This window comes from Apteryx rowi, unplaced genomic scaffold, assembly GCF_003343035.1.
Source record: "Apteryx rowi isolate R43461 unplaced genomic scaffold, aptRow1 scaffold_37, whole genome shotgun sequence".
In the NCBI taxonomy this organism is placed as follows: Eukaryota; Metazoa; Chordata; class Aves; order Apterygiformes; family Apterygidae; genus Apteryx; species Apteryx rowi.
The window spans coordinates 644,549-660,651 of NW_020450196.1; the positions used below are offsets into that span (position 1 = coordinate 644,549).

The window sequence follows — 16,103 nt, forward strand, 5'->3', positions numbered from 1 at the left end:
GGGGGGGGGTCAGGCCCCGCCCCGCCCCGCCGGCCGTTGGCGTTGTCGGCAGTTGGCAGCCGGGGCAGGACGGCGGGGTCCGCTTGGGAAAGCGACTTTTTGCCCTGTAGCGTCAGCGTTATCCCCGCGGGGTGGGTTTAGCGTTTCTGCACCTCACCTTCCCTGTGCGCACAGAAAGAGGTCGTGTTGCAGTAACCTTCTCTCCCTAGCTACAGGCCTGAAAAGAGCGTGTAACCCTTACCTTCTGGGTTCATTATTGTAGCAGTTCTTGGTTAAAGCTGTAGAAGAGTATTACATGCACACATTACAGGGCCGTTCCTGCTTATCTGTTGCCAGCACGTTCTAAGGTGGCCCCGGTGTGGTTGTCACTAGGTGTCGGTCTGCAGGGAGCTCGGTGTGGCACGGCCATGGGGTGTGTTCAAATGCAGTGCAGCACACGAGTGTGCCGTGTGCCTTCTTGGCCTCCTCTCGGCTGCAGTAAATCTGGATCCCACAGTGCTGATTTTCAGAATTTGCTGCTTTCCTCCGAAGCAGTAATAGCTCAGGAACGCAACTGGTAGTGAAAGCTTGTATTTCTCAGTGGGCAGGGAAGTGCGATGTATGCAACAGAACCGATGATTAAACCACTTTTCGTGCTGCCACTTTTCTGGCAACCTATATAGGAGTACTAGATATAGAAAGGAGAGGAGTGGAGAGGAGGAAAACTGAAAAGACATATTCCTTTCAGATTCTACTGTTTACTTAATCTTCTTTTGAATGTGAATTCATTTTTATCCAGTTAAAGCTGAGTAGAATGCTGAAAGATGTACTCAAGCCCAAACAAAGCAAAATCAAGAAAAGTCCTCTCCTTCATCTCCTTAGAGTCCCTTTGTGATTTTCTATCAAAATAGAAGCACTGCAGATGAGGTCAATGCCTCAGTCTCCAGATGCAGCTCACAGAAGTCCCTTATACGGCTGTGGAAGCAAATTTTTGTTTTTAAAAGTTAATTCTGTCCAGAGAGGGATTAGCAGTGGCTAATCGCCACAGGCAGCTTGTAATGGACAGCAGTTTCAGCATTCCCAGCTGGGAATCATGCCTTGAGCACCCAGAGCTGATGCACATACATGATCTCTTGGCTACCTAGAGGTATCTCCATCTGTTTGAGTGGCATGGTTCCCATTCTAAATTGATGGACTCTTGCCCTGGAGCATTTTTCCTACACAATAATAAATTAAATGGGAAGCCTGAAGAAAAGTGCAGTGATCAGCTCTGATACAGAAAACTCTTCTTTAGCACTAAAACATGCTTCCTAAAATTTCATCATAATGATTATTCTGAAAAGCAAGTACCCAAAATGTAAAGTCAACTTAGAGTTCAGGTAGATTTCAAGCTTTCATCGAGATTATTTTGCCTTTGCCCTGATTTTTTCAGTGCCTGTGGTCTTTTATTGTTTAGGGTAATTATTAACATTTCAAACTAAAATTGCTCTGACTTGTGAATATTTATTCCTGGAGGAACTGGGAGTTGTCTGTAAAGAGAATGAAATATATTTCAAGTAAACCTAGGGATGCCTCAAATAACAAATTATGCATATCCCTAAGAACAGGTAACACTGAAAATAGACTGTTTCATTGGACTATTAAAAAACATGGACAAAGAATTACTGGAAAGGTAACAAAAAGCCAGCTTCTGCCTCTATTCCATGACATATTTCACATACCAATTTCTGTTTATATGTGTAAGTCATAATAGATGGTTTGTGAAAACTTTCCACTGGCATGAAGAAAAAACATTAAAAAAAAAAAAAAAAAAGGAGAGGAAAGGAAAACAGGGAGCTAGAAAATAAAATGGAAAGGTGAATAAGAGGGAGAGTATGATAGGAGGAAGATTTTTATAGAATGAAAAAGAATCAGACAAGTCAATAATGTCATTTCCTACTCAATACCAGATATTTGCAGATCTGTAATGGTGCTCTGATAATGGCCTTTATGTAGTCACTAAATCAGTAGTCTCTTCAGATAGCTTGTGTTTTTTCTACTCATGAATTTGCAGAGAGAAAACAGGTTTTGGAGCAAAGGCAGTAGTCTATTCTGGCTCAGTTATCAGCAGAAAACTTCCTGTTTGTTAATATTTCTTTTGCGGAAGTACAGTGCTGGAAGAAAAGTGGGAAACTATGTGCTTGACTTCCCAACTGAACTCATAAAGGCTCTAAATATGGAAATTACCTGACACTTTTACTGAAATCCAAATAGATTTGATCTGGGATTCTCTGATAGACAATGATAAGTCTTTATGGTGAAGTCCATTCTAAAGGAGAAAACATACCTAGGACAAGTATTGACTTTGTCTTGTATAAAGTCCAGCATGGGTGTATTATGCAAAGACTATTAAAAGTCTGCAAAATTAGAAAAATATCCAAATTCTTCAGTGCTGAATATTGCAAAATAGTATGGAATGCCTCTTGGAGTTTCTGATGTCCATGTTGTGTTGTTGTTGCTGTTTATAAATTACCACATGAGCCACCAGCTGTCATCATAAAAATTTTATTGGCACTCTGTAAATATTAAATCAGCATGCTAAAATCAAGCCATGTGCAGTAACAGCTGATGCTCTGTTATGGAGATCACATGCAAGAGAGTGATATGCACTATGACTCCCATGATTCTTACTGCTTACAAGTCCCTTGCTTCATGAGATTGTGTTCCAGGATTCATTTCGTGCCCTGTTGATCCCCTTGATCAATGTGCTGTCTGCACATAGATATCACCTGGGGGTAGAAATCAGCCTTCTCAAGAGTACTTTCCATATCTTCCTGGATCTTTCTAAATTGTGAAGTTTGTTATTGCCACTTATTTTTTTGCAGCACCACTTTGCTGCTCGCTTCCTTGCAAACCTTGCCAATGTATACAGGAGACACTTGTTAACTTTAGAATATGAGCCAAATTCTTTGCATCAGAAAGCTCCTGTTTCTGATATATGAGGGAGGCCTTCATTAATGACATGCCATGCTGAAATGGAACCTATTCTTGTCCTTGCCCAGAAGTTTTGTTAGTCATAACATTTAGGTGAACTGGGGATAGATGGTAAGGTAAATGAAAATACCTCTGGGATTCCCTCTTCTGTCTCTCTCTGATAGTAATGGTCAAGGAAATGGCAGGCAAGATGCTTTTTCTGATCCATCTGCCTTTGTGGTGGGTGTGGTGAAATCTGCTTGTACCCAAGCCTAGGTGGGTTAAATAGAGCAGGCTGTGCTAGACCAGTCAGTATCCTAATTTAGGGAGTTAGTTTTCATCCAAGGTTCAAGACACCTCAAGGACATGATGAGTTGCTCTCAGATAAGGTCCAGCTGAAGATATCTTAGCAATAACTCTTCTAACTTCTCTCTTCTAACCAGGGTTACTGTTTGAGGTCTAGGCAGTGCAACAGAATATTTGAATGTCTCCATGTCTCTTACAGTGCAAATTTGAACAACTTCAGCGAGCAGTTAAGCTAAGATACTGCATTGTGAAGAAAGGCAGCCAAGGTGCATAGATACTCTGTTTAAGCTCCCTGACTATGGGCAGCAACCACCAACAGAGCATCAGACTAAATGAGTGGGTATAGTAATACCCTAAACGAGCAAAACAAAAATTCCTGAGAAGAGTGCTCAGAGAAGCATAAGGCTGGCTCAGACTTTGTTTAGATCCATTTTAGTTTTTGTCACTGGCTTAGATTGTTGGCTGGGAGGTTTCTTACTGTGTGAAGCATCTACCACAGAAAAAAAAAGAATCAAAGGGAGACAGCAAGAGATACTGTTCTAGATGAAGTGCATTTTGCTGGTGCCGTGGAACTCAGAGTACTGTGGACAGGATGATTTTGTTTTCAGGGTGAAGAATTAATATTTGTTCAGTATTCCTGCATTGGGCCAGCTACAGAGTTTTCTCATCCCCATTCTTTCTTTTCCAAACAGAGGGAGTGGTAGCAGCTGTCAGGGTGGGCTTTAAAGGGAGGTGAATTTGGTGACTGCTGGTCATAGCAAGGAGTTAGGTTTGGTAAAACAGCAAATGTAAAATATTTATAATCCACTAGCAATAAGTATTTCCTGTTACCACCGGCAAAGTGCCAAATAACAGGCCTGCTGATGGAGGACCTAAGGGAGCTTCAGCTCCACACCTCTTCATACATATTGCCTAGCATAGCATACGCTCCCTGCCCCACATGATGTGATTATGCAGCTGTACAGATTGGCAGGGGGCTTCTCCCCATGTATAGAATTTAATTCTCTTACTGTTGCAGTGAGAAGCTAGAACATTAAGGAGAAAGTACAGCAAGAGGTTTCATCACCTGTCAGTAAAACAGACTAAAGCTTGTTAGCTGGCAGCCGTGAGGCTAGCTGTGATTATTTCATGAGAGGGGTGGACAAAGTACCAAGTACAGCAGAAAGTACCAGTGCAACGTAAGAAATTTTTCCCTCAAGTGTATGTCTGGATGGAATTCAGTGCGCTATCATCTAGTGTTTGATATAATTACAGACATTAAACCAGCCTCATAAAATACTTAAGAGAATAGCCTGTATTGAAGATAGTTTCCTTAGGCAGTTCAAATAAACAGCACTTCTCCTCAATTATTTTCAAGGTAAAGCACAGAAACTACCCACATCCATTCAGAAGACATCTAAAGGGTCAAATAAGCAAACCCCTACTGGCACTGAGCTGAATTTTCAGAGAACTCTGTAAGTATAAGCTGGTCTTGTTCTGTAAAATAAGTGTTCATAAAGAGTGGTCTGAAATACTGAGAGATCATATTGACACCACTTCCTTTGTAAATACAGTTACACAGGAAAAGCTTTCACTAAGAAAATGTACAGCCTCTGAATAAACACAGCCAAGCTAAAATCGTGCAGGTTTGCTGTTATAATGGCATTATTATTGAAGGTATCCACATAGTGGCACAGATATACCTCTCACCTTTCTGACCTTCATCACTATACTAGTAGAGGCCATCATAGTTGTTCTGAAAGGGCAAAATTCTGTTAGCATCTGGACACAACTTGTTCCTAATAAGGAATTTTTTAAGACTGAAAAATCTGATCCAATTAACACATTCTTGATTTTGCAGAATACAGTGCTAATTACACGCAAGGAATCATTGCTGGGTTAATTAAACATTCATTCAAAAACCTACAGCACTAATCTAATTAGCAATTACTACAGCTGTCATTACCTCTTTTCACCTACTTTTAAGCTATGCAAATTCACACTAAGAGTCTAGCCCTGCAGACTACTTACATGAATAGCTTTCTTTGACTACAATAATGCTTCAACACACAGAAAGAACTTTAAAAATTAGGCTGAATACTTTACAGCAGAAAATATAACTTCAGTTCTGCCATCCTCATATGAAAAAGTCACAATTTACGAGTCAGTCACTTCAAACAACAAAAATATGAAACCTAAAATATGAAAACCTAAAGCTAACAGATTTCAAAAATATGAAACCTAAAGAAGATTGTTCTTTTTAATTGTTTTATGACCTTAGAAAATCTATTGGGAGCTTAGATCATACTGTCAAGAGGTTCTCTACAAGTATAAAGTCTAAAATGTACTTGCATCAAAAAAACATGAAAAGATTCTTATATATTCACATCAGCTGTTAAAACACCAGTTGTTAGAACTCCCAGAAGGCCCAGCTTTTTCAGATTATTGACATCATGAGAGGATAAAGTTGGAACCTTGTTGCTTTGTGTGCTTTTCTTCCTTAGGCTTGATTAAAAATGAATACTAATAAGCACACACAATAATTCAGAAAGGCTTGGTAAGGTGCTGAAGTTGAACCTTATCATAGGGCAGGAAGTTCATCCTTAGCTTTTCCACATGTATATAGCATGCTTTAACAAAGCAGCAGCCATTAGGGCTGACTGTGCAACTGGATATTCCCAGTGAAGAGGGATCTCTGCTGAAAAAAGCATTACCTGGAAAGGCTTACTTTGTCATCTGAAACTATGTGGCTACTAACTGATGCTATTTTGTTTGTTAGAAAACCATTACTTTCTTTGATCATAACAGAAGTAACACCATGCAGTTTCACATGCGATGGCAGGTTTCTGAAGCTAGGTGCAAGCTGATTTCACAAACTAGCATGTTGAGAAAGTTGGTCAGCATTATAAAGCTGAGATGAAAAGTTAAAATAAGTATTTACTAGGTGTAATACTTTCAATACAGGGATGATAAGACCTTAGTCACTTGCTATTTGGAATGACATACACCATGCCATAACGTGCAAACAGCCACACACAGTTTACGTATTAGTCCTTCGTGCAAAAGTATACAGAGAAAAGCTTTGCTTAGTTTTGATACCCATTTTTTTATTTAAAAGCAGATTTATATATAATGAAAGGCAGCTATATACTAATCTCCAGCTCTCTTGTTGCAGGTAACCTGCAGAGCAAAAAACTATAGCAGCAGTTGACACTCAGTATCAGAATGTCGTCAGATGCAATTTTCAGCAGACATTAAAAAATGTCCTGCACTCTAAAGCTACAGTGTGCATATTTTTGATAGGATTTTAAAATACTTCTGACCACAATGCAGTCCATGTGCAAATAAATGATTTATTTAACCTGTAAATGCATCGCCTGTATTACCACTGATTTCCAATTCCAGCTACCCAGCAAAGAGCTGTGGATAATTTAACAACAGGTCCTATATCTGAGAGTTTGGTCATAACACTGGAACAGGTTCCAAGAGGAGTGTAAGGTTAGATATAGAATGAGGTCTAGTTGCTGGAAGCTGATTGCTAGCTGGTATGTCTGGGCTGCAAGACAAATCCAGGAAGAAGCAACCAGAGAGGGCAGAGAAGCCAGCAGCTGGGCTAACAACCACTGGTGCTCTATTGCCTAGGATGAGTCAGGCGTTTCCTAACAAAAAGTTTTCTCTGCTATTCCTATAAAGCTATCCAGTTATAGTCATGCTGATACAGTCCTTTTGCAGATCATCTTCGTCCTGTGGGTGCAATTTAGTTTAGCTGTTGAGAACTTTAGCTTCCTGTCGCTGCCAACATTGATGTTCATCAGACTGAAAAATGTCCTTTGTCTTTCTAAGGTGAATTTAAATAATAATAATAAATCCTCCCATTAATTTCTAGTATTTTTTGTGGAAGTATCACACATACCAATTTTTCAATTTTTTCTCACTGTCTACTAGGTAAAAGTTTCAATAAAAGTACTTTTGCCATCTTTAAATTACATGCAGAGCAAAAGAAAAAAAAGTCTGTAAAAGAAGAGGATTGGTTTCTATGGCAAAATATAATTTGCAACCACCATGTAAGTGTGTAATATGTGAGGTATGTTAGTTTTTGCTGGTAACTGAACTCCAGCTGGGAGCAATCAGAATAAACTTAACCAGTCACAGCTCTATTTCTGCCTCATGTCCTTTTATATTTTGCACTGCCCACTTATTTTCTTGATGTAAAAATAGACCTCTTTTTCCGTTAAGGAGACTAAAGCTCCATCTGTTTTTATCAGCAAAACTATATGGGCAGCCGCTGCATGCAGAGGCAATGTAAACCAGCTAGAGGTGAAGCACTAGGTTTTTGCACAGACTAGTTCTTCAGCTGTTTTTTACTAGCAGCCTGGAACCAGTGAAGGGAAGAGTGGAATTTTTTTTAAGATTTCCCTAGTTTAAGTAAGGACTACATAAGCCTGGTAGTCTCATCTCCATTTCTTTAACAGCTATAAAGAAATGTGATGCATTTCAGGTAAAGTTATGATCAAAGCAGGAAAGCAGTTTAAGTAGAAAATCTGTGTCTTTAATCAGTTGGTGAAACTGTGTGATGAAAAAATTAGTTCTTTGTTTTTTCATTGGCAAATGCTTATGATCGAGCAGTTTAGAGGTGCATTTTAGGAGGTTAGTTGTGCTCATACACATTTGCATGCAAGTCTGACTGTAGTGATCTTATTGCAGGATCTTTAATCTTCTGAATCTCACATTTACATTCTTCCACAATCATGACTTCTTTGACCACTGGGACAGAACTGGTGCAGTTGAGCTCCAAGCGTTTCATGGAGAACTTGGTGGGCAAGCAGTGCGAACAAAAGGTGTAAAGACGATCATCTGGACCAGGGACATGGAAGGAACTACACTTTCCAAAACAAAGATTATTCTGCACCATCACCTTCTCACAGCTCTCATGAGCAACGCCCTGTAACAGAAAGCAGTTTGAAGATCACAATACTAGCACTGATCTGTGAATATAGGTTAGATCTGAATCTTGATCTTCCTGGTACATGAATGATCTCCATGGACTTTGCAAGGAGGCATGAAATCAAAAAAAAGCACCCCAAAACTACTATACATCTACTATATTTTTTATTCTCAGGACATTTCCATTAAAATGTTAATTTTATGTCAAACAAGCAATAAAATTCAAGAGTTTTTAAAAGCAAACTTGAGAGCTCCATTCTTAATCTGTATATTGAACAACAAAGAGAGGTTTTTTACTTTGTCATTTGTACCTTTTACTTGCTGCTTGGAATCTACATTTCTGACATGATTAAGCAGTATTACTCCCTTAGTAGTTCTTAAAACATCATTTTGACCCAACATACTTGTATATTAACCACAAGCCAGACTCACACCTGAAATCTTGAAGATTTATCTTCATGAGGAGTAATAATGTTCTTTGGCAATTTTTTATTTTGTTTTTGATAAGCAAAGTGCAATAGGAATTCTGTAATCTCTCTGTCTGCAAGAAAAACAGTTCCTTGTATCAGGAGAGTCTTATGTCAATTCCCAATCCAGAAAAACTACACTGAAGTTAGCACTTTTATATTGGCATAACTGCAGCCATCCTGTAGAGAGCTAGGCATATGATATGGCCATAAAAAATGAAATAGTACAAGTTTCTAGGCCACATCTGTGTTTACAGATACCTGTTGATAAAGTAAATTAGGTTAGGGATGTGAAAACGTATCGTTCCTGACTGACTGTGGTGACAGAAGCATTGAGAATAGATGCAGCCTTATGAGGAAAGTGGCACTTCTATCTGTACTATTTGCTTATCTGGGCATGACAACAGATATGACAGAATGGCTTCATCTGTGCTTGGGGCACTTTACCAGTTCCCCAACATTCTTGGCACAGAAGTAGACCTATCCATCACTCTTCCAATTAATACAATAGATAAGGGATCCTTGCCTAGCTGTAAGAAAACAACCAGCTTCTCCTTGAGTACTTGTTCTGGGACTCACTGTATATATAGATATTTTATGTATAGATACTGTATAGATGTATATTCGCTGTGTAGATAATTACTTACCCCGCCCTGCTAGGTCAAGTTAGGTCGGAGTGTCCTTGGATAAGGAGAATAAATAACTCTGAACACTGAATATGTTGCCTTCCAGCACTTCAATTTAGTAGTTTCTCTCATGAGGTTAAAGCCTCAGAAGGTCGTTTTCAGTCACTAGAGTGTGCATTTCTGAGGTGGTCCTGTGTCTTAGCAAATGAACTAACCTGTATTTCTTTAGTCACAGATTACAGGGAAAGGTCACAGTTACTGATCTTGGACAGCTTTCTTACCTGGGAAAAAGGCAGGCTTCTGCAGGTTTCTTGGTGCATTTCATTGGTCTTGATTGGCAGGACAACCTCTTCAGAAGCAGAATTTTTCTTTAGCATGAAGTGGTCCCAGAATTTCTTGGCATCTTTTCTATACAGAGGTTCAGCTTCTCTCTTGCTGGAAGAGTAGGATGGAGAGAAGTTTTCCACAGGAGAGGTTTCTCTGAGTGCTGTCAAGGTTCCCAGATCTCGATCTGCATGAAGTTCTGCATAGGGAAAGGTGAATCTGGAAGTTTTTTTCTGTCCTTGCTTCACACTCTCAGTTGCTGTCTGTGGAATTGCTACAAATAAGCTTGTTTCTCCCAGGGTTTCTTCAACACCTATTGGATTTTCTCCCACCAGCTGATGAAAACCCTCGCTTGCAAGCAGATTTTTGCCTGGATAGAAATGGTGCTGAAATGGCCTTCTACTTTTCTTTTGCTGTGGATCTCCATCTGTCTCTGTGGCTCCAAGATGTGAGAGCACTAACAGCTGAAGAAAAAGTAGTGACATGATCCTGTTGAGCATAGCCCTGTAGACCTGCTGCCATTGCAATGAATCTTGTCTGCTAGCTTTATACAGAAGGCTGGCGTCAGCTTATGGCCGATGTTTGTGTGCAGAGAGGAGGGGTGGACTGGAGGGAGACCCTAGCGTGGCTAATTGCATTCATTTACTGTAGATTACAATTATGATAGGGGAGTTTGTGCTAATGAAATTCTGCTTTCAACCTGGGTTATGTGTATTAGAAGTTCCTATCTAAGATCTAGTACCCCAGGATGGGGTGGAGGACAGAGGGAATCAATAGGATGAAATGTTTGGATAAGCTGTCTAGCTGAGGTCTAGGAATTAAGGAAACATTTGGGGTTGTGTATTAGCTTGTTCAGTGTGGTCTTCATTATTTATTTTGACTTTCCATTCCACAAAGCCAAAGACTGTTAATAGAGGTAGTGTTATTTCATCACAACCAGAAAAAACAAGCTGATTAAAGTTCCATAAAGCCTGAAGATAGTTCTGGGGATGTCAAATCAGCCCATATTTTCAAAAGTARCTTCTAAGTTAGGTCTTTCAGATTTTGGGTGTAACTCAAGCACTCTGGCAGCATCACTGCAAACCAGCAGATTTGTGCTCACACACCCAGATGAATCTTGCAGAGAACACCAGCCCTAGCTTCAGGAGGTTTGCAGCTGCTGGAGTGCAGAAGTATCACTAGCCTAGAATAAAAGTTCCCAAGGTGAAGAAACTCAGTATCCCAGATTCTCAAAAATTAACACTCTCACTTCCTCTTTGGGCACCAGAGTTACTACAGACATCATGGAAAGTTGGTAAACAAAATGAGGATTTAAGCAAAATATGTTAGAACTCGCATAATTCATGGTTCTAGACTTGAATGTCTCAACAGAAATATCCAAAGACTACTAGACCCTGAATTGGGTCTAGTAGTTATGCAAAGTTATGTTATGCAGTGTGTGAGGAAAAAAAAAATTGATAAAAGAGGATGAACTCTGCTGGAGTGTTGGTAGACTTAAGTTTGTAGACAGTCTATTCCTTAGTGTTAAAAACCTAGCTATCTGTACTAAATGTATGGCATTATTTGTTTTTCACTCTGGGGAATTAGTCTATTGCCTCATAATTGAAGTAAACTAATTGCACATCAAAATTCTTGTGGGGCACTGACTTACAACTTTGGTGCAAAGTTAGTGGAGTCTTAGAGCTTGTCCTTATCTTGAGGCTGTCCCAGGTTCATTCTAAAACAGAAGTGCATGAAGCTCCAACAAGGATGGGATTCACACACCAATGTTTGAGTGTATTTGTGCTTTCACCGCAGTGGGGTGATCATGTTAAGGAAAGCACAGCTGTCAGGCACTAACTTAATTGCTCTGTAACTTGGACTCAGAGCAATTTAATTCTTCTCCTGGTTTGATGCCTTCCTGAAGTCTCAAGTGTGTCCTGAGAGGACTTCCACAACTATCAGGAAAGAAATCATAGAAAAGCTTGGCATCTGCAGCAAGATCAGCTGTGAGGTGTGCCTCTAAAAGTCCTTGTATCATATTTACACAAGCATTAGGGTGGAGCAGCAATGAGTCAAGACAATTAAGTTGAGTGTAGATAAGATTAAGTAGCCTAAAAGTGCAATTTGAATGCTCACATCCTATCTTCATTGGCCAGGAAGCTTAACTGAAGCAGTGGACCTTTGGATGTAAAATTTCTTTTATATACTGCAGGTTAAAAGTAGTTATTCAAAATTATTCAGCAGAAATAAGACCATTACCTTCAGACTTTTCCTCCCTTTATCCCTCATGATTTTAGCTGCTCCAATAGTTACAAGACTGGGACAAAACTCAGACAGACATACTGACATGTAAGGGTCTAACGCATTTGTCAGTCTTTCATTTGAAGCAATATATATTTTTGCAGCTCTTTTCTTCAAATTTTTAAAACATAAAGGTAATTAAAACAATTTAAAGAGTCCTTCCGTGTTACAGCAATAAGCCAGAGGTGTTCTTTTTGTTTGTTTTTAGCCACTTAAGCTGTTTTTCACTTCCTTTGCCAGGTCTTGACTAAGTCTAATGCCTTGGTGCACTAACTGCTTAAAACCTCCAGCTTTGGTCTTGATCCTGTAATATCTACATATAACTTTATCTATATAAGCAAAATTTCTTTAAGTCACTGACATGCATATTTACAGGATTGAAAACTAAGTTCCTGGAAAGCCCAGTTTACCTCCCTTCAAAGACAATTGAAAAAATCCCACCACATTCAATGTAACAGAGAACAGGCTTATAGGTCTTAGTTATATTTTGCCCTGGTCTGCCCTGAAAGAAAAAACAAACATCTAGGTGTGGAGGTGTATTCTGCCCTTCTTATCTGATGTGGTTGAGGTGTGGGTTGGTGCTCAGATAGCACCTTAGTTTCTGTTGAGAGCTTTTCTTCTTTATAGCAGGAACGTGAGAAAAATCATTTTACTATATGTTTTCAAAGGGTTTTTGCAACTGTTCACAAAGAATGTATCAGGTTCTAAGTAGCAAATACAATGCAAAGAATTTAAGGACATCTCTGCCAATCCACAGATAAAAAGTAAGAAAATCTTATGGCTGGAATAATTAGGATGTATCTAAACACAACACTTATATCTAAGTTGAACTAGTCTGGGTTACCACTGCAGTGAAAACATTAACAAGGAATATAAAAAGCTGAAAATGGCATGCATATATAGATACTAAGCTACTAGTGCTGTATTTGTCTATAACTTGGCACCAAATATGGCATCAAAAAAATGATGTTTGAGATCAGGGTTCATTTATGGTTGGTACTGTTCTGTACTGTAACATATAGCAAATAACAAGGCCTACCTTAGATGCCTTCAGATATAAAAGCACAAAATATTTGCAAAAGGGTATGAAAGAAGGCTGAAGCAAAGCAGTGTGAGCAAGATCATTCTGCAACCCAAAGGCAAAGAACAGAATGCTTTTTTTCTTGTATGGTTTTAGTGAGATCTGCTGGGAGCCAGAAACAGCATGCCAGCTCTGGTCCTGCCAGGTCAGTCTAGTACTATTCCTTCATGCCTACAATAGTAAGCTGTGGCTGCTTTCCAAGAGACAAAACAATGGAAAGAAGTGGGACCTGGTACATCTGGGCACAGTTTGGCTGATATTATCACACAGCCTAAATCTGTTTTGGAGTCCACTGTAGATATAACTGTGCACAGGTCATGGGATCTATCCTCAGCCTCTCAGTTCAACCAGGAGTCTACCTGCTTATGGCAAAACATCCCAGCTCTGAAAGCTGCTTTGTAGAATTGTTTTGGAAGTAAAAATAGTAATAAATATTTGTAAGCTTCTTTGTGGTGAGATCAACTGCATAGGCTAGTAATTGTCAACATAGATTGGACTGGGCACATTATCATTACATTCCACATACAGCTAATATCAGATTTCTACAAACTGCCATGCTGTATCTTTATAAAAACTTGTTTTCCTGTGTTATTACCCTTTCATATAAGCAAAGCACATGTTTTCACTGCATTTTGTTGTTTAATTTTGTGGCTATATCCCGTGGTCTCTTTCATGCAGGCTTTGATTTGCCTTCATAATAGCAATTTATTTGGGGCATTCCACTTTCACTAGAAGTAGTCACCATGAATGTTTGCCAATCTTTGTAAAACACTGTCAGGTGTTGGCAAGTGTTATGCAAATACAAAGTCATTTTATTCATTTATTTCAGAGCCGCAGTTTCAGTCATCCTGGACAGAAACTGAGTAATTAGTTATACTGCCAGTTGATGCCTAAAAATAATTCTTACACAGTGCTTGAATTACTTGCCTTCTGTTGAGCTAAATACTCTCATCATGGCATGACTGATGATTAAATGATTAAAATGAATTTTATATATCACAGCCCATTTCAATATTCTGTCATTTTAGAAATGACATTCTATGTAGACAGACTTGTATCCAGTTATATCTTTTACAGAACCCATATAAAGAACTCAGAACTAATGAATTAGCACTTTGCAGTTTATTCTCCAATTATTACACATTTCAAAGAAAGCCATCTGGGGTCTTTGTTTTATTGGATTATGGGAAAAAAGATCACATACTGGCCTCATGGGGAGGTTAAAATAATGAAAAGGCTTTTACAAGGTATGACATGAAAGAACAGGCAGTAAATCTGGTTAGTTTTGTGTCTTCAATCATCTTAGTTACTGTACATTACCAATTCTCCCCTTTTCTATTCAGTTTCAAATCCTCTGTTGCGTTTTTTTTTTTCCTCTCTCTCTCATTTATAGCTTTCTATTCACATTTCTCTATTTCTTTTTTCTGCGCTGTAGCAACAGGACTGGCTCAAAGTTTCAAACTGCTGCTAAAATTTAGATGCTCACATTTGAAAATGCTCACTTTTGTGTCCAGCAGAGCTAGGATAATTTACCTTTCATATCTGTTGACTCCTTGTTCTCACAGCACTTGACAGTAAGTAGATGGAACAATCTGTATGGGTATAAGTACACATGACACAAGGGATGATTTTCTCTGTACTGTAGGTCTCAGGCAGGTAGATTTTGGACAGGTGCCCACCTGAAGCATCTCCTGAATAGTACTGGCACATATATACCATCTAGTTGAGCGCATACCTGGTTTCAAACCCAGCCTGGGGAAGTTGTGTTTAGTACCTGCTTGATTGCTTCAGCCTGTAAAGCAATGGGACAGTGAGCCAAGGGAGAAGGAGTTTGGACATACAGAAAAATTTCAGTTTCCAGGAGAGACTGGAGACTTAACAATACTTCTTAGATTGAGAGAGGAATGGTGATTCATCATCAAAGAGCAACAGCAAAAAAATGTTTCTAGCATAAGCCAAGAAAGAAGATGCAGATAAGGTTTCTCACTCTTTTATTAAAGTACAAATTTATTAGAACATCTAAAAATTTTGTCTGTACACAGAATAATTTCCTTCTGCCTATTGTGCTTATATGTGGTACTTCAGATATCAGATTCCTATTCATTAGGATAGTTTGGACTTCTGACTGAAAGAATATATTATCTTTGTATTAGATAAAACAACAAACCCGAATGTGTTCTCATCTTCTCACCGTATACTGGTTGTGTACTGATGTACAAAATAGTAGTTAAGTGATGGAAACAAGCGTAAGAGCTCTCCATATTACATGCAGCATAGCTTGCCATAGGGCATAGCAGAACTGAAATCTGCATATCTTCCATGAAAGTGACTGAGCTTACTGAGGAACAATGACTTTTTTTACATTCTTTCTTAAATTAAGAATTATATTTAAATTCAATTATATGGACTGACAACCTCTCTTGAATTCGTTCCCTTGAATATCTACTTGCAGACCTGTAAATTAAAGAGTTTCTAATTCCTTAGATTCACTTCTCAGAATAAACATTTCAGTATTTTCCTCTTAAAAAATGATCTGCTCATGACACAAATGACCCTACTGTAATAATCTGGGAATAGGAATAGACTCATACAGAAGAAGAAACAGATTTCTGAAACTTCATAGAGTAAGCAATAGTTATATTGTGCTTAACTATAAATGCATTTCCACTGTGCCCAGCACTGTGCTTTTTATGACTTAAAAAAAAAAAAAAAAAAAGCTTTTATACAATTATGGAAGGAAACTGAAGAAACATGTATTCACCAAAATGGTATGGATCAGTTTTGTACTAACACAGATTACATAGTTACACATAGCAGTATATATAATGTTATGAATAGAAAAATTAAGTTAGCACCAGTCTTGTGTTGTAAATAAGGTAGAATCGCATTATTAACTGAATTCTATATATAATACCCTCAAAGCTATTCTTATAATTTTAGAATGTGTACTAAAGAGATATTGAAAACTTCTGATTTTTTTCAGATTAAAACTTGATTTCTATGAAGTTAATAACACATTTATCCACATAAATGCAAACAATTCGTTCTAAGGCTAGTGAAGCTTGGTTTCTTTGTGTTTGGTTGAGTCTGGTGGGCAGTAAGATAAAATTTTCAGCTGCAGCTTTCCTCACAGTTGAATTCAGAAGGTCTCCCCCCTACAAG

At 38.6% G+C, this 16,103-nt stretch overlaps 1 protein-coding gene across 1 annotated transcript; it reads right to left on the minus strand.

Annotated features, from left to right (window-relative positions):
• Positions 1-7,864: 7,864 nt before the first annotated feature.
• CER1 (cerberus 1, DAN family BMP antagonist) lies at positions 7,865-10,128 on the minus strand. The gene is made up of 2 exons (XM_026073571.1): positions 9,535-10,128; positions 7,865-8,158 (listed from the first exon to the last, which is right to left on the minus strand). Exons 1-2 carry the CDS (start codon positions 10,075-10,077, stop codon positions 7,865-7,867), a joined length of 837 nt encoding a protein of 278 aa, XP_025929356.1. The 5' UTR covers positions 10,078-10,128.
• Between the last annotated feature and the right edge of the window lie 5,975 nt (positions 10,129-16,103).